General features: G+C 49.1%; 1 protein-coding gene across 1 annotated transcript; it reads right to left on the reverse strand.

Moving 5' to 3' along the window:
* Window positions 1-2,242: 2,242 nt before the first annotated feature.
* osgepl1 (O-sialoglycoprotein endopeptidase-like 1) lies at window positions 2,243-18,622 on the reverse strand. The gene is made up of 8 exons (XM_080533333.1): window positions 18,353-18,622; window positions 16,250-16,389; window positions 13,949-14,336; window positions 6,956-7,160; window positions 4,776-4,924; window positions 4,292-4,422; window positions 2,512-2,583; window positions 2,243-2,406 (listed from the first exon to the last, which is right to left on the reverse strand). Exons 1-8 carry the CDS (start codon window positions 18,449-18,451, stop codon window positions 2,322-2,324), a joined length of 1,269 nt encoding a protein of 422 aa, XP_080389459.1. The 5' UTR covers window positions 18,452-18,622; the 3' UTR covers window positions 2,243-2,321.
* Between the last annotated feature and the right edge of the window lie 13 nt (window positions 18,623-18,635).

The raw sequence follows: 18,635 nt of genomic DNA on the forward strand, positions 1-18,635 counted from the left end.
CTGAACTGCAGCATTACCCGCTCAGAAACCAGATTTACTGCATCAAAAAAAACAAAAACACTATTAACACTTTTATTGCCTCAGAGACTGACAGTGAAATAGATTAGATTGGAGTCCTGTTCGGGGTTCCCAGCAAAGCCCTGGACAGGCTCCAGTATGTACAGAACTCAGCTGCCAGGGGTCCTCACCCACACCAAGCCCTGGCAGCACATCACCCCCACCCTCATCCACCTCCACTGGCTCCCGGTCAAGTCCCGCATCACCTACAAAATCCTCCTCCTCACCTACAAATCCCTCCACGCCTGCGCCCCCCAATACCTAACTGACCTCCTCCCCCAGCATACCCTTTCCCGGGACCTGTGGTCCGCAGACATGGGCCTGCTATCCCCCCCCCGCACCAACCTACGGACCTTTGGGGACAGAGCCTTCAGCGTGGCCGCACCTACCCTCTGGAACTCCCTCCCCACAGTGATCCACAACGCCCCCACCCGGGACTCCTTCAAACTAGCCCTCAAAACCCGTTCAACCTTCCGTAGCAAAATCATCTTCATGCATGACAATGCACCATGTCATGCTGCAAAGAATACCTCTGTGTCATTGGCTGCTATAGGCATTAAAGGAGAGAAACTCATGGTGTGGCCCCCATCTTCCCCTGACCTCAACCCTATTGAGAACCTTTGGAGCATCCTCAAGCAAAATATATATGAGGGTGGGAGGCAGTTCACATCAAAACAGCAGCTCTGGGAGGCTATTCTGGCATCCTGCAAAGAAATTCAAGCAGAAACTGTCCAAAAACTCACAAGTTCAATGGATGCAAGAATTGTGAAGGTGATATCAAAGAAGGGGTCCTATGTTAACATGTAACTTGACCTGTTAAGATGTTTTTGTTGAAATTTTGATTTCAGTAAATATGACCTCCTAATATGACCTCCTAACCCTAAATTAATCAAATTACCATTTTTAGTTCTTTACAACCTATAAAATGTTTTGAAACTCTGTTGTGCATAATAATTTGGAACAGTGCATTTTGATTTTTTTCAAATAAAAAAAAATACTGTTATCATTGGGAGGTTTGTTCAATAAAATTTGAATTATACTCTAACGGTTGATGACTTGAAAATTATACTGATTGTCATTTGCATCGACTATTTAGGAAAATCTGAGAAATATATAATTTGCATAATAATTTGGAACGAGGTGTACAGTAGCAGTCAAAAGGCTCGACACACCTTCTCATTCAAATGAATGACAAACCTTTGACTGGTACTGCTGGGTTCAGTGACCTGCTTTGGCTCATTGTGATTTCCAGTCGGTGCATTTCATCCTCATCCTCCTCACGCGCTCCTCCTGTTCTCCCAACACAACGACAAAAGAGAAAGGAGCGACTCAACTGAAAGTTTAGAGAGGAGAAGAGAAACACATTAGACACATTTCAGCAGAGATCCTCCAGGGATCTCATAATCCCTCACTGTACGGCCCTGCGACGCGGACCTTCTGACGGTAAGTGAAATTACAAAAACATTAGCTATATTGATAATGGAACCTATGGAGGAAATGACCTATCTTTGCCCAGTGCTAGCTAAAGCATTACGGCTTGGTGGGAGGCAGGGGCACTTAGCAGCCACGGTGCCGGCCAACTAACTCTCACAAACAAACCTAAAGGTGATAATAATGGTTTATTGAGAGTTGCGAGTCAGTCATAAACATTTATATTTATTATTCTCCCGGTGCTCCAGGCTTCAGCACCGGCCTGGCAAGGTCAGGTTCTAATTCTTCTAGAACTAGGGCGTGAAGAATGTGTAACTTTCTCACTAGAACATTTGCTTCACTTGGAATCGGAGTTTAGGATAAAATTCGCTTTGCTCTGCGTCGTTTGGAGCTGTGAGAACGCGCATTCGAAGTCGGTTCCGACTATACATTTGACTAAGCAAGTGAATCATTACATTTACATGTTTGGCATTTAGCAGACGCCTTATTCCAAAGCGACTTACAATCAATACATTTGAATACTAAGCAAGTGAATCATCAATCCACCATTCGTTGCAGGAAGAGTAATCCAGCTCAGGCCCGGGGCCATTGATAGAAGGAAAAACTTTCTTCTATCACCTTCTTCTAAACCTAACCTTTGTTACTTTTGAATTATTTAGACACTGGAGAAACAGAGAAACAGTACAAGGGGGGCAAATAGAAGAACATATCCTGGATTAATTAACTTTATTTGCACATAAAGAAATGACCATACAAGAGCCAGAAAAGCTGGATCAAAAAGCAAAAAACATGAATACATCAGTGAAAAAAAAGTACATTTTAAAAAGAGTTCATCAGCTCACTATCCTCAGCTTCAACGGTGGAACTTTGATAGCTGCCTCCTTCACGTCCGCTGTGATGTCCACACCCAGCGGAGCCCTGGAACACAAACATCTTTGTTAACTTACTAACTCTTTGTTAACTTACTAACTCTTTGTTAACTTACTAACTCTTTGTTAACTTACTAACTCTTTGTTAACTTACTTAGGCTCATAGTTGACCGTCTCCTCGTGGGACAAGACGCCCCTTCCTTGTAGAAGTCTCTCAACTCCGTTCCTGAAAAGTGTTGACCAGACCACAAGCTCACAATGACTTATGGTGCTTTTCCACTAGAGGGCTGACCCGGGTCGACCCGGGCTGGCCCGGTTTATTATCCTTTTTCCATTGCCAACCGAGCTGGCCCGAAGCGAGCCGAACCGGGCCGAAAGGTACTTTTTTAGCTACCCTTCAAGAGCAGGAACTACAGGGCCGAAAGGTACTTTTTTGCCAGGCTGCGTGTGACGTGTGACGCTGCACACCGTTGATTGGTACATGGAAATCGTCATCCCATGTTCATAGATTTCATCACTACCCGCCATTTTTAAATACCACAACAGATTTCGCTCTAGGAAAATGTCACTTACTGCTTCTGTAATAACGTATTAATAAAGATTTGAAAAAATATGATAACCATCGTATTATCTTAGTTTAATGTAATTTCAATGCATCATAGAACTTTTATTTACAACAAGCATAACAGAAAATCGCTATTATGGCGATGTCCTGTAGAACTGAAAGCGGCAGGTAACAGGCAGGTAACATCCATATCCTGTATATATAAATAATGTCGGTGTCGACCGTGATAGCAGTGTCGTATCGACACCATTCAAATGGTTTCAGATTCCCTGTCCTCTCCCCTATCCGGACACGTTTTAATTGTTATCCTAACCCACGGTAAATCACAGTTATTAACCCTCAACGGGTGCCTCCGGGCACCGTCTTTGTCCGTGAACACCGGAAGGTGGTACAAACACAATACTACTTTGCTAACTTCACCATCGGTATACGGTCATTTTGAGCCCTGAACCACCGCGCTGACACCCCGAGAAGTTATGATTTTAACCGTAAACTCAATGAACCGGGAGTTCACCCGCTGCTGCAAGCGTATCTATAACGAACGCGGAGATTGAATGAGCCCCGCGTCAGTCAGCCTTTCCATAGAAATACGTCGCACCGTTATATATCTAACGTTACATGTTTTAAGGCTGATCTGTGCATGATAGTGCTGCATTATGTTGATCTATTTATATCGATCTATTCTTGCCAATTCCTTATTACCAGTGGAAAGGGGGAAGACTAAAACACTTTGAATGGAATAGATAGGACTTTCCGTTCAATGGAGGAAGCATGACACTCGCGAGTTCATCTCGCTTTTCCCCCCGTTGATGTATTAAACAATCTAAGCAATCTAATCAGAGCAGTTGTTATTGTGTAATATTATTGATGGATGTGACATTTTTGATGGACAGCAGTGAGCGGATGACTGGATGTGAGCATGTATTTGACTAATGCCGATAGATTGTCTTGCTCCGAAACCCGAGCTGCCGCTGCAGACAGGATTGTTCCTTCAAACTACCGTAATTCATGAACTATATGCCCAATCTAAAACATTCTAACAGTTTCTGAAAGCAGAGAAGTTGCACTTTTTGAACAGTTGAACTTTTCTAGGCTTATTACGGTAGTTCACCAACAAAAAAAAGCATTTCCCCTGTTGAGCTGTATAGCGGCACTTATTACAGTGAAGTGCTCTTATGACACGTAACTCCACCTACAGTCCCGGGTCCAGTATAATGGAGAAGCGTTTCTGAAAGTACGGCACGGCACGGCACGGCACGGCACGGATGCAAATGCGGCCCGGTTCGGGTTGGTAGTGGAAAAGCGCCATTATTCTCCTGAGTTTATGTATTTCTTCAAAATAAGAGTTCACGACGAACCATATACATACCACGCAATCATGACTCCGTTGTCAGTACATAACTTGGAAGGAGGACAGACCAGGTGTAGACCGGTGGCTTCTGTGACGATCTTCAAAGTCTTTCGGATGTACAAGTTACTAGCTACTCCTCCTGACACCACCTGACCCAACAAAACATGAGACAACGCTATGCTGTTAAACATATGACTATTGACACAATGTCCTGTTAAACATATGACTATTGAGACAATGTCCTGTTAAACATATGACTATTGAGACAATGTCCTGTTAAACATATGACTATTGAGACAATGTCCTGTTAAACATATGACTATTGAGACAATGTCCTGTTAAACATATGTCTATTGAGACAATGTGCAGTTAAAAATATGACTATTGCCACAGGATATATATATATATCATTTATTTTTTAACTGGGGGGGGTCTTTAAACATGGACCCAATGACTTATTGTTTAACCACTAACAAGGGACACACAGGACACATTGACTCACCAGTGTTGGGTTGCAGGCAGGGAGAAGGCCTTTAGCCTGACAGAACAGGATGGCCCGGTGGGTCCGCTTGGCGATGTGGGAGGCCACGGTGTGCTGCGTGGCGGCGGCCAGGTCGCTCACACAGGACAGCAGAGACCCCGGCGCCACACCTGGGACGGAGGGGAACACTGTTAGTGCATTCTCTACTTAATAATAATATGAATAATAATAATAATAATAACAATGACTTGGATTTGTATAGCGCCTTTCATAAAACCCAAGGATGCTTTACAATTCTAGAGGAAATGGTCAGACAGACAAGACAGAAAACAAACAGAACAGAACAGAAACAGTGACTAGGGGCCAAAGGACTGGATGGGTTTTAAGGGCTGATTTGAAGGAGTCCAGGGTGGGGGCGTTGCGGATCACTGTGGGGAGGGAGTTCCTATGGGTCACTATGGGGAGAGAGTTCCTATGGGTCACTATGGGGAGAGAGTTCCAGAGGGTAGGTGCACCACGCTGGGATTCACACCCAGCTAGTTGGTCCCAATCAGGGAGCGTTTCCCCCCTGATTTGGTTCGTTTGGGGGTATGAGGACACAGCAACCACACTCTGATCCAGAGCGAATCAACCGGACAGAGTCTGGTGGTCTCAGTCCTAGAGAGGGGGGTCTCAGTCCTAGAGAGGGGGGTCTCAGTCCTAGACTAGGGGGTCTCAGTCCTAGAGAGGGGGGTCTCAGTCCTAGAGAGGGGGGTCTCAGTCCTAGACTAGGGGGTCTCAGTCCTAGAGAGGGGGGTCTCAGTCCTAGAGAGGGGGGTCTCAGTCCTAGAGAGGGGGGTCTCAGTCCTAGAGAGGGGGGTCTCAGTCCTAGAGAGGGGGGTCTCAGTCCTAGAGAGGGGGGTCTCAGTCCTAGAGAGGGGGTCTCAGTCCTAGACTAGGGGGTCTCAGTCCTAGAGAGGGGGGTCTCAGTCCTAGAGAGGGGGGTCTCAGTCCTAGAGAGGGGGGTCTCAGTCTTAGAGAGGGGGGTCTCTGTCCTAGAGAGGGGGGTCTCAGTCCTAGAGAGGGGGTCTCAGTCCTAGACTAGGGGGTCTCAGTCCTAGAGAGGGGGGTCTCAGTCCTAGAGAGGGGGGTCTCAGTCCTAGAGAGGGGGGTCTCAGTCCTAGAGAGGGGGGTCTCAGTCCTAGAGAGGGGGGTCTCAGTCCTAGACTAGGGGGTCTCAGTCCTAGAGAGGGGGTCTCAGTCTTAGACTAGGGGGTCTCAGTCCTAGAGAGGGGGGTCTCAGTCCTAGAGAGGGGGTCTCAGTCCTAGACTAGGGGGTCTCAGTCCTAGAGAGGGGGGTCTCAGTCCTAGACTAGGGGGTCTCAGTCCTAGAGAGGGGGGTCTCAGTCTTAGACTAGGGGGTCTCAGTCCTAGAGAGGGGGGTCTCAGTCCTAGAGAGGGGGTCTCAGTCCTAGAGAGGGGGGTCTCAGTCCTAGACTAGGGGGTCTCAGTCCTAGAGAGGGGGGTCTCAGTCCTAGAGAGGGGGGTCTCAGTCCTAGAGAGGGGGGTCTCAGTCTTAGACTAGGGGGTCTCAGTCCTAGAGAGGGGGGTCTCAGTCCTAGAGAGGGGGGTCTCAGTCCTAGAGAGGGGGGTCTCAGTCCTAGACTAGGGGGTCTCAGTCCTAGAGAGGGGGGTCTCAGTCCTAGACTAGGGGGTCTCAGTCCTAGAGAGGGGGGTCTCAGTCCGATTGCAATCGCTCCGCTGAGCGATTCGTTTGCAGTAACGCACGTTACCCACAAACCCAATACAACTCTTTACCCCCCAACACACAATCAACATTTGATTGTCAAACACAAGATATAATAGGAAAACAAGGGTCCATGACTGTTAGAACCTCTCATTTATTTTCATTTTATATGGTGTGTTTGAACCCAACATGTCAAACTGCATTTAAATTCCAAAGCATGAATGCCCTTAGAATTAGCATACATTGAAAAAAAGTAACAATGTTAGTACACATTGCACCTCTATCACGGAGACTGCCAGTGGCCCCGGGCCTGAGCTGGATTACTCTTCCTGCTACGCCTGGTGGATTTATGATTCACTTGCTTAGTCAAATGTCTCGATTGTAAGTCGCTTTGGAATAAGGCGTCTGCTAAATGCCAAAAATGTAAATGTAAAATGTTAATCAAAATGTTTATGAAGTGTAATTAAATGTTTACCTTCCTCCTGCTCTTTCTTCTGTGTTGCCATGGTCACCTGGTTTCGTAGCCCAGCGAAGGAGAAGTCACAGTCGTAACGCTGCCCCATCGGGGTCCTGAAGGCAAACTTCAGCCTGTCTCCCTGCTGAGCCAGGAGCTCTATGGCCTGGCCCCCGCTCACCGTGGCACACCGGGGGTGTTTGATGAGGGACAAACGTCTTGCAACCTGGGAACCCAACAAAACTGACATGTTTCGGGGCGCTTAGGTGGCGTAGCGGGTTAAGCGTTGACCATGTAACCGCAGGGTCACCGGTTCGATTCCAGCCGGGGACATATCCTGCATGTCATCCCTCCTCTCTCTCTCACCCATCCTTCCTGTCTAAATCTTCACTGTAACTGTCAATAAAAATGAAAAATATGAGTGGGACTGGGGCCCCTGTTAACTTAAAAAAAAAAAATATATGTTTCACTGAGTCATGAAACGCTCCACATTTCATGATTCGCATTTTTCCAAAATTCGCTTAACTTTTATGGAAACACAACTATTGATGTTGAGCTTTAGTAAAAGTAACCAGAGTGACAGTTGAGCTGTGTTACTGCCCTCAGAAGTTTGAGGTCATGTTCTCACATGATGTCATAGAGAGGGCTCTGATGTCATAGGTCATGTTCTCACATGAAAGGCCGAATCAGGACACGGAGCAAGTGGATGAGTTTGCAACATTGTTGCATAAATTATTCCTCAGATTTGCATTCTCACAGCCCTTTATGTAAACGAAGTAACATACGCAATCGAAGCAACAGACGTGGTAGTTGATTGGTCCGAAAAAGAGAAAATTGCCCGTTTGTCCCGCTCTTATCCAGATCAACACGTTTGCGCAACCACCCTTTTCAAGCGGAGCATCCGTCGGTTGTTTGCTCCGGGAGCGACTTCGAATGCGCGTTCTTCTCACAGCTCCAAACGACGCAGAGTAAATCGAATTTTATCCTAAACTCCGATTCCAAGTGAAGCAAATGTTCTAGTGAGAACACACCCTAATGTTCTAGTGAGAACACACCCTAATGTTCTAGTGAGAACACACCCTAATGTTCTAGTGATGTATACCCGCAGAGGTAACCTTATGCCGGCTTTCCACTAATATTTCTCAATGAAAATAAGCTTTTGAGGGCGGTCTCACTGCTAAACTGTCTCCTTATTACACTGAACAAAAATATAAACACAACAATTCGTTTTCGCTCCAATTTTTCATGAGTTTTAGGGGGTGTTCTCACTAGAACATTTGCTTCACTTGGAATCGGAGTTTAGGATAAAATTCGCTTTGCTCTGCGTCGTTTGGAGCTGTGAGAACGCGCATTCGAAGTCGCTCCCGGAGCAAACAACCGACGGATGTTCCGCTTGAAAAGGGTGGTTTCGCTCCGGTTAGAAACGACGCATCGAGGCTGTCCATAGCAAAACAACAGCGCATGCGTGTTGATCTGGATAAGAGCGGGACGAACAGGCAATTTTCTAATTTTTCGGACCAATCAACTACCACGTCTGTTGCTTCGATTGCGTATGTTACTTCGTTTACATGAAGGGCTGTGAGAACGCAAATCTGAGAAATAATTTATGCAACAATGTTGCAATCTCATCCACTTGCTCCGGGTCCTGATTCGGACTTTCATGTGAGAACATGACCTTAATCAAAGACCTAAGACCTTTTCTATGTACACAAAAGGCCTAGTTCTCTCAAATTGTGTTCTCAAAAAGTGTTTAAATCTGTGTTATAATAGTGAGCACTTCTCCTTTGCTGAGATAATCCATCCACCTGACAGGTGCGGCGTATCCCGATGCTGATTAGACAGCAGAATTATTGATACATGCAGTTGTATCACACAGCAGCACAATAATAATAATTATTATTATTATCATTTGTATTGCGCTTTTCCTGCAAATGTTGCAGCTCAAAGTGCTTTAATCATTATACTGTAGGAGTGACGGCAATAACAGGACAATGTAGTCGGTTTGCCGGTAGAAAAACAATCATGTGCTTTATTCTCACTCTCTGCATGCGTACTGACAACAACAAACATTCATTCAACTCTGTCCCACTTATATCCCGTCATATCACCCGCTAAGCAGCCTGGGTGATTGAGTCAACACCAACATATAAGAAAGGCTGGAACGCCGTGAATTAGGAATACTTTGCTCGCTAGCGAGCGGTCACTACACACGTCCCCCCAGAATTCACAAGAACCGGCCCCAAAAAACGGTCAGGGACTCGCCCAAAGCGACTCTGGCGCCCTTGAGCAGGCACAGGAGACCGAGGCAGGGGAAAAACCACAGGCGAACGTTTGGCCGGCCTCGGAAGGCAGGGCAGGGGGTCTGCAGGAGCTAGGGTCGGGGCTGTTTTAACAGGGGGGCGACCGCGGCGGGGCGGGAGGGCCACCTCGACGGGACGGTCCAAGTCCAGATGAGCTGGCTTAAGGCGATCCACCGAGATGCGTTCCTTACTACCCCCCATGTCGATAATAAAGAATTTGTCGCCTGTCTCCACGATCCGGTAGGGACCATCATAGGGCGGTTGCAGGGGGGCTCGATGGGCGTCTTGGCGGATGAAGACATACCCCGATGCCTTCAGATCAGGCGGGACACGTACTTTAGGAACGCCGTGGCATGAGGTAGGGATCGGCCGGAACGACTTGGCCTTGTCCAGCAGAGCACTTCGCTGTTCTGGTGCTGACCAGGGGACCGTAGCACAAGGGAGGAAATCCCCCGGAACCCGGAGGGGTTGGCCGTACACCAGCTCAGCAGAGGATGAAAGAAGGTCCTCTTTAGGTGCAGTACGGAGTCCCAGCATCACCCAAGGAAGCCTGTCGACCCAGCCTCCGCCCCGGAGATCGGCTTTAAGAGCAGCCTTCATGGACCGGTGAAAACGTTCACACAGGCCATTAGCCTGTGGGTGATAAGCCGTAGTGCGGTGGAGGGAGACACCCAGCTGCTGAGTAATGGAAGTCCATAAGCCAGAAGTGAACTGGGCCCCCCGATCAGAGGACAGGTCTGAGGGGACCCCAAACCGGGCGACCCAGGTGCCGATGAATGCGCGGGCCACCTCAACTGTGGTAGTCTCCGTCAGTGGGACGGCCTCTGGCCAACGGGTGGTTCTGTCCACCATCGTCAGAAGGTGAGTGTACCCCCTGGAGGCGGGAAGGGGACCCACCAGATCAATGTTGACGTGGTCGAAGCGTCTTTCAGGGACCGTGAACCGCTCCAGCGGGGCCTTAACATGACGATGGACCTTTGCCCGTTGGCATGGCACGCAGGTCTTGACCCACCCACCAATGTCAACCTTCATCCTGGGCCAGACGAATTTCGCTGCAATCAGGCGCAGCGAAGGTTTCCTGCCTGGGTGTGAGAGGCTATGTATGGCCTCGAAAACTTGCCGTCTCCAAGCATGTGGAACCACTGGGCGCGGCTGCTCCATGGACACGTCACAAAGCAGCGTCGTGCCGTCGTCGCTGAAGGGGATGTCCGCCAACTGGAGGCCAGAAACTTTAGTCCTGTATTCCTGGATGTCTGGGTCCGAAACCTGATCCGCAGCCATACGGGCGTAGTCGATGCCGAGATGGACAGCCCCGATAGTGGCACGAGAGAGGCAGTCAGCTACGGGGTTGTCCTTTCCCGCCACATGCCGAATGTCTGTAGTGAACTCTGAGATATAAGCCAGATGACGCTGCTGCCTGGCAGACCACGGCTCCGACACCTTAGCCATGGCAAAAATCAACGGTTTGTGGTCCACAAAAACCGTGAATGGACGAGCCTCCAGCAGGAACCGGAAGTGCCTGACTGCCAAGTACAGGGCGAGGAGCTCTCGGTCAAAGGTGCTGTATTTTTGCTCACTGGAGCGGAGTTGTCGGCTGAAAAATGCCAGGGGTTGCCAAACCCCCTTGACCAGCTGTTCGTAAACGGCTCCGACGGCATAATCTGAGGCATCAGTTGTCAAGGCCACGGAAGCCTCAGGCACGGGGTGAGTCAGCATGGTCGCGCTCGCGAGGGCTTCCTTGGTGTCTGAGAACGCCTTTGACATTTCGTCGGACCATGCGATGATGTGCTTAGGGGTCTTGCCCTTGAGAGCCCCATGCAGGGGGCGCATTAGGTGGGCAGCCTGAGGGATGAATCGATGGTAGAAATTCACCATCCCCAGGAACTCCTGTAAAGCTCTAATGCTGGTAGGGCGTGGGAGCTGCAGCACAGCGTCCACCTTTGATGGCAGCGGGACCGCCCAGCAGTAGTGATGTGGTGGCCGAGGAAATCCATGGCAGGCAGTCCAAACTGGCACTTTGCTGGGTTGATGATTAATCCATGTTCCCGGAGGCGACTGAAGAGGAGACGGAGGTGGGATAGGTGCTCTGCCTTGGACGTGCTGGCTATCAAGATATCGTCTAGGTAGACAAACACAAAAGGTAGGTTGCCCAGCATGGCGTCCATCAATCTCTGAAAGGTCTGGGCGGCATTCTTGAGGCCAAACGGCATCCTCAAAAACTCAAACAGTCCGAATGGTGTTATAACCGCTGTCTTAGGGACGTCCTGAGGGCTAACTGGCACCTGGTGGTATCCCCGTACCAAATCCACTTTAGAAAAAATAGACGCGCCCGCTAGATGGGCTGAAAAGTCTTGAATGTGTGGAACGGGGTAACGGTCAGGTGTGGTGACATCATTTAGGCGCCGGTAGTCGCCGCACAGACGCCAGCCTCCGTTGGACTTGGGAACGAGATGGAGAGGCGAGGCCCAGGGACTGTCAGAACGGCGAATGATGCCAAGTGTCTCCATGGCTGCAAACTCCTCTTTCGCGATGGTGAGCTTGTGTGGGTCGAGGCGACGGGCCCTGGCATGCACTGGTGGGCCTTCCGTGGAGATGTAATGCATGACGCCGTGTTTGGTGGCAGCGGCCGAGAGGTAGGTGTTGTGATGTCTGAGAACTCCAATAGAAGAGGGGAGAACTCATCAGCTGGCGAGACAGCACTGGACAGCTTCATTGTGGCTGCGTCACTGCGCTCACATGACAAGGAGCCGAACGTCTCAGCGTTGACGAGTCGGCGGTTCCCCGCGTCCACCAGGAGGCTGTTAGCGCAGAGAAAGTCAGCGCCTAAGAGGGGAGTAGACACTTTGGCCAACACAAAACTCCAGGTAAAACGCTGGTCAGCAAAACACAAACCCACAGTGGGCCTGCCGAAGGTAGCGATTGCACTGCCATTGGCAGCCTCAAGGGAGGGCCCTCGTTTCGCTGTTTTAATGTCTATTGCCGATACAGGCAGCACGCTCACCTGGGCCCCCGTGTCACATAGAAACCGGCGGCCAGAGAGGGAGTCAGTGACGTACAGCAAGCCTGCAGAATGGCCGGCACCCACAGCTGCTAATGAGTGGCGGCCTGTGCGTTTCCCGACACACTGAAGTTGCATGGTGGTAGGCACTTCTTAGCTTTGTTCCCGAATTTTACATGGTAAAAGCACAACCCCGCCGGCCTCACCCGGCGGGCCACAGCAGTAGCGGAGATGGACAGTGGTTGGAACCCATACTCATCCATGGTGGCTGTAAAACACCTCTTCCCAGCTGAGAAAAATATATCCGCTTCCTTGGCTAGCTGACGAAAGTCTGTTTTGATTGAATTAGCCATAGAAAAACGAACCTGGTCTGGCAACTGTTGCAAAAAAAGCTCTTTAAAAAGAAAACACGGCTGATGGTCGCCCAGCAGAGCTAGCATGTGGTCCATCAGTTCAGAGGGTTTTGTGTCACCGAGCCCAGGGAGAGAGAGGAGCTGGCGTGCACGTTCAGATTCAGACAGACAAAAAGTATCTATGAGGTGTGCCTTCAAGGTAACATATTTGTGCTGTGCCGGTGGGTTTTCAATAAGACTCACCACTCTCGCTGCCGTTGAATTGGTAAGAGCTGCTACCACGTAGTAGTATTTGGTATTATCCACGGTAACATCTCTGAGGGCGAATTGAGCTTCAGCTTGTGCAAACCATGCTATGGCATTTTGTTCCCAAAACTCGGGCAGCTTGAGTGAAACTGCGTTTGTTGTCATGTTCAATGATCTCCGAAAACGTTCGAGAGAAATTCAGGGTCACCAATGTAGGAGTGACGGCAATAACAGGACGATGTAGTCGGTTTGCCGGTAGAAAAACAATCATGTGCTTTATTCTCACTCTCTGCATGCGTACTGACAACAACAAACATTCATTCAACTCTGTCCCACTTATATCCCGTCATATCACCCGCTAAGCAGCCTGGGCGATTGAGTCAACACCAACATATAAGAAAGGCTGGAACGCCGTGAATTAGGAATACTTTGCTCGCTAGCGAGCGGTCACTACAATACAATCATAATTTAATTATTTAGTCATTTAAAGGCAATATTAAAAAGATGGGTTTTTAGTCTTGACTTGAACATAATGTGCTGAGGTTGCATCCCTAATGTAAACTGGCAGTGAGACACAATCTGGGTGCATAAAATGAGAATGCAGACACACAGAGAAAACCAGCGTCAGAAGACCTGAGAGCTCTATTGGGCTGATATGCTAGCAGAAGACCTGAGCGCTCTATTGGGCTGATATGCTAGCAGAAGACCTGAGAGCTCTATTGGGCTGATATGCTAGCAGAAGACCTGAGAGCTCTATTGGGCTGATATGCTAGCAAAAGGTCTTTCAGATATTCTGGTGCTGCGCCAGTGAGAGCTTTATAAACAAGCAGAAGGATCTTGAAATCTATGCCATGCCGCAACGCCACAGGAAGTGTCGCAAGTTTCGAGGGAGCGGGTTTCAACTGCAACTTAAATATCTACCGTGTCCAACTGCAACTTAAATATCTACCGTGTCCAACTGCAACTTAAATATCTACCTTGTCCAACTGCAACTTAAATATCTACCTTGTCCAACTGTAACTTAAATATCTACCTTGTCCAACTGTAACTTAAATATCTACCTTGTCCAACTGCAACTTAAATATCTACCTTGTCCAACTGCACCTTAAATATCTACCTTGTCCAACGTCTCGCCTGGGGCTTCGTCTAGCGCCTGACCCAAGAGGAGGAAGTCGTCGACCCCTCTGGCCAGAGCCAGGAGGGCGTGGCCCCCGGAGACCAGCAGCACCAGGAAGGGGAACGCCACGGGCTGGAGCATCCTGGCCGTGAGCGCGTGGGCCTCCATGTGGTGGACGGGGATGAAGGGCCTCCGGTGGAGCTTCACAAACCTCAGGCTGAACTCCAGGCCGACTCCCAGGCACAGGGCCAGCCCGGGCTTCACCGTGGCGGCCACGGCACTGAGCTGGCCCGGGGCCACGCCGCTCCTCTCCAGCGCCTCCTGGACCACGCGGCCCAGGTTCTCTCTGTGGAGCCGCTGGGCCACGGAAGGGATGATACCACCTGTCCTACAGACAGACAGACAGGTACAGACAGACAGACAGGTACAGACAGACAGGTACAGACAGACAGGTACAGACAGACAGACAGAGACAGACAGACAGACAGACAGATACAGACAGACAGGTACAGACAGACAGGTACAGACAGACAGGTACAGACAGACAGGTACAGACAGACAGGTACAGACAGACAGATACAGACAGACAGGTACAGACAGACAGACAGGTACAGACAGACAGGTACAGACAGACAGACAGGTACAGAGGACAGGTACAGGCAGACAGGTACAGAGGACAGGTACAGACAGACAGACAGGTACAGACAGACAGACAGGTACAGACAGACAGACAGGTACAGACAGACAGGTACAGGCAGACAGGTACAGACAGGTACAGACAGACAGGTACAGACAGACAGGTACAGACAGACAGGTACAGACAGACAGGTACAGACAGACAGGTACAGACAGACAGACAGGTACAGACAGACAGGTACAGACAGACAGACAGGTACAGGGAGACAGATACAGACAGACAGGTACAGACAGGTACAGAGGACAGATACAGACAGACAGGTACAGACAGACAGATACAGGCAGACAGATACAGACAGACAGGTACAGACAGACAGGTACAGACAGACAGGTACAGAGGACAGATACAGACAGACAGGTACAGAGGACAGATACAGACAGACAGGTACAGACAGACAGGTACAGACAGACAGGTGCAGAGGACAGGTACAGACAGACAGACAGACAGGTACAGACAGACAGGTACAGGCAGACAGGTACAGGCAGACAGGTACAGGCAGACAGGTACAGACAGACAGGTACAGACAGACAGGTACAGAGGACAGATACAGACAGACAGGTACAGACAGGTACAGAGGACAGATACAGACAGACAGGTACAGACAGACAGGTACAGACAGACAGGTGCAGAGGACAGGTACAGACAGACAGACAGGTACAGACAGACAGACAGGTACAGACAGACAGGTACAGGCAGACAGGTACAGGCAGACAGGTACAGGCAGACAGGTACAGACAGACAGGTACAGACAGACAGACAGGTACAGGCAGACAGATACAGACAGACAGGTACAGACAGACAGGTACAGAGGACATTTACATTTACATTTTGGGCATTTAGCAGACGCCTTATTCCAAAGCGACTTACATTTTACTAAGTAAGTGAATCATCAATCCTCCAGTTCTAGCAGGAAGAGTACCGGTAATCTAGCTCAGGCCAGTAGGCATTGGCAGTCGTCGTGATAGAAGAAGAAATATGTACTGTATATATATATTTTATTTTATTTTATTTATTTATTTATTTATTATTATTAATAGGAGAGACAGTACAAGGGGGGCAGTCGAAGTCTTAGGAGGGGAAAAGCAGGTGTCTTAGGAGACACAGTATAGGGAGAAGCAGGTGTCTTAGGAGACACAGTGCTGGGGGTAGTCATGTCTCAGGAGCAGTTAAGGTGAATGGGTTACAGTGCCTTGCGTAAGTAACGGGACAGCGAAGCTTTTCTTTGTCTTCTTTTGGCTCGACACTCCAGAAATTTGGAGGATTAATTGATTAATTGAATGTGAGTGACTGACTACCCTCCGCAGAATATGTCACCAGCCAATAAATAAAGCATCTGCAAGCGCCCCATTACGCAGTAACATGATAAAAAAAAACAGCACATATTCAAAGGGGTCATTCATTAAATGACACTTCTCGGAGCCCCTCTCAGATTTCACTGTTGGGTGAATCAACATCCAACTATAGTGTGTTTGTGCGTGTGTATGTCCTCCTGACTGAGGCACCTCTGCAGAGTTCCTTGACCAAAGACAAGCTGCATTCCTTGTTGAACTGACAACAACAATAATGACAGTTGTAATAATCTATAATATACAACTACTACTCACTTCAAGTGCACCTCCTTTTGGGAGTGGAGAGATTCTCCGAGGATCACGCCTGCTTCATCTACTACGGCTGCGCCCGTCTCATCACAGCTGGTCTCGATGCCTAGGACCAGCCTGGAGGCCGCCGCCTCTCCACATGGACTCTGTAGACAGACCTGTATGTCATGTACCTGTCTGTCTGTATCTGTCTGTACCTGTCTGTATCTGTCTGTCTGTATCTGTCTGTACCTGTCTGTCTGTCTGTACCTGTCTGTCTCTGTCTGCCTGTCTGTCTGTACCTGTCTGTACCTGTCTGTCTGTATCTGTCTGTCTGTGTCTGCCTGTCTGTACCTGTCTGTATCTGTCTGTCTGTCTCTGTCTGTACCTGTCTGTCTGTACCTGTCTGTCTGTCTGTACCTGTCTGTCTGTATCTGTCTGCCTGTACCTGTCTGCCTGTACCTGTCTGTCTGTATCTGTCTGTCTGTATCTGTCTGTCTGTACCTGTCTGCCTGTACCTGTCTGTCTGTATCTGTCTGTCTGTACCTGTCTGTATCTGTCTGTCTGTCTCTGTCTGTACCTGTCTGTCTGTACCTGTCTGTCTGTATCTGTCTGCCTGTCTGTCTGTACCTGCCTGTACCTGTCTGTCTGTACCTGTCTGTCTGTCTGTACCTGTCTGTCTGTATCTGTCTGTACCTGTCTGTCTGTATCTGTCTGCCTGTCTGTCTGTCTGTATCTGTCTGCCTGTACCTGTCTGTACCTGTCTGTACCTGTATGTCATGTACCTGTCTGTCTGTCTCTGTCTGCCTGTATCTGTACCTGTCTGTACCTGTCTGTCTGTATCTGTCTGTCTGTCTGTCTCTGTCTGCCTGTCTGTACCTGTCTGTCTGTACCTGTCTGTCTGTATCTGTCTGTACCTGTCTGTCTGTCTCTGTCTGTATCTGTCTGTCTGTATCTGTCTGTACCTGTCTGTCTGTCTGTACCTGTCTGTCTGTCTGTACCTGTCTGTCTGTACCTGTCTGTCTGTCTGTCTGCCTGTACCTGTCTGTCTGTCTGTACCTGTATGTCATGTACCTGTCTGTCTGTCTCTGTCTGCCTGTACCTGTCTGTCTCTGTCTGTCTGTACCTGTCTGTCTGTACCTGTCTGTATCTGTCTGTCTGTACCTGTCTGTCTGTCTGTACCTGTCTGTCTGTATCTGTCTGTACCTGTCTGTCTGTACCTGTCTGCCTGTCTGTCTGTATCTGTCTGCCTGTACCTGTCTGTCTGTCTGTATCTGTCTGTCTGTACCTGTCTGTCTGTCTGTACCTGTCTGTCTGTCTGTACCTGTCTGTCTGTCTGTACCTGTCTGTCTGTCTGCCTGTACCTGTCTGTCTGTCTCTGTCTGCCTGTACCTGTCTGTCTGTCTGTACCTGTCTGTACCTGTCTGTCTGTACCTGTCTGTCTGTCTGTCTGTACCTGTCTGCCTGTACCTGTCTGTCTGTCTGTACCTGTCTGTCTGTCTCTGTCTGTCTGTCTGTATCTGTCTGTCTGTACCTGTCTGCCTGTACCTGTCTGTCTGTATCTGTCTGTATCTGTCTGTCTGTACCTGTCTGTCTGTCTGTACCAGTCTGTCTGTCTGCCTGTACCTGTCTGTCTGCCTGTACCTGTCTGTGTGTCTGTACCTGTCTGTATCTGTCTGTCTGTACCTGTCTGCCTGTACCTGTCTGTCTGTCTGTACCTGTCTGTATCTGTCTGTACCTGTCTGTCTGTACCTGTCTGCCTGTACCTGTCTGTCTGTACCTGTCTACCTGTATCTGTCTGTCTGTCTGTACCTGTCTGCCTGTATCTGTCTGTCTGTCTGTACCTGTCTGCCTGTACCTGTCTGTCTGTACATGTCTGTCTGTACCTGTCTGCCTGTATCTGTCTGTACCAGTCTGTCTGTCTGCCTGTACCTGTCTGTCTGTCTGTACCAGTCTGTCTGTCTGCCTGTACCTGTCTGTCTGTCTGTACCTGTCTGTATCTGTCTGTACCTGTCTGTCTGTCTGTACCTGTCTGTCTGTACCTGTCTGTATCTGTCTGCCTGTACCTGTCTGTCTGTCTGTCTCTGTCTGTCTGTATCTGTCTGTCTGTACCTGTCTGTCTGTCTGTACCTGTCTGGAGACCCTCGCCTCTCCACGTGGACTTCTGCAGACCAGCCGGTGTCTCAGAACACGTGGTCCGTGCTGACCCAGGGCTCTGGACGTAAACATGCTCACACACGTGATCGGCTCAACACGAGGCCTGCCTGCTTGTTAGATTCCTTTGGTGTCACCATGAAAGGGAAGTCGCATAACGTGCGTGTTACATCAGGAAGTCATCTCATAGATAATAAACTCATAATTGTGGGTTTGGACAGGTTTCCTCCGTCTGTTACTGCTCCTCTCACGCCTGTTG

Source organism: Nansenia antarctica (genome assembly GCF_963989245.1).
Source record: "Nansenia antarctica genome assembly, chromosome: 6".
Classification (NCBI taxonomy): domain Eukaryota; kingdom Metazoa; phylum Chordata; class Actinopteri; order Argentiniformes; family Microstomatidae; genus Nansenia; species Nansenia antarctica.

What these genes read in the sequence shown, in the direction of transcription:
- osgepl1 (XM_080533333.1), bottom strand. Translation starts at nt 18,451, where the DNA reads ATGTTTACGTCCAGAGCCCTGGGTCAGCACGGACCACGTGTTCTGAGA. An exon ending in CAGGCGAGACGTTGGACAAG is followed by an intron (nt 7,161 to 13,948) that starts GTAGATATTTAA and finishes TTGGGTTCCCAG; the next exon opens with GTTGCAAGACGTTTGTCCCT. An exon ending in GAAGAAAGAGCAGGAGGAAG is followed by an intron (nt 4,925 to 6,955) that starts GTAAACATTTAA and finishes CCTCCGTCCCAG; the next exon opens with GTGTGGCGCCGGGGTCTCTG.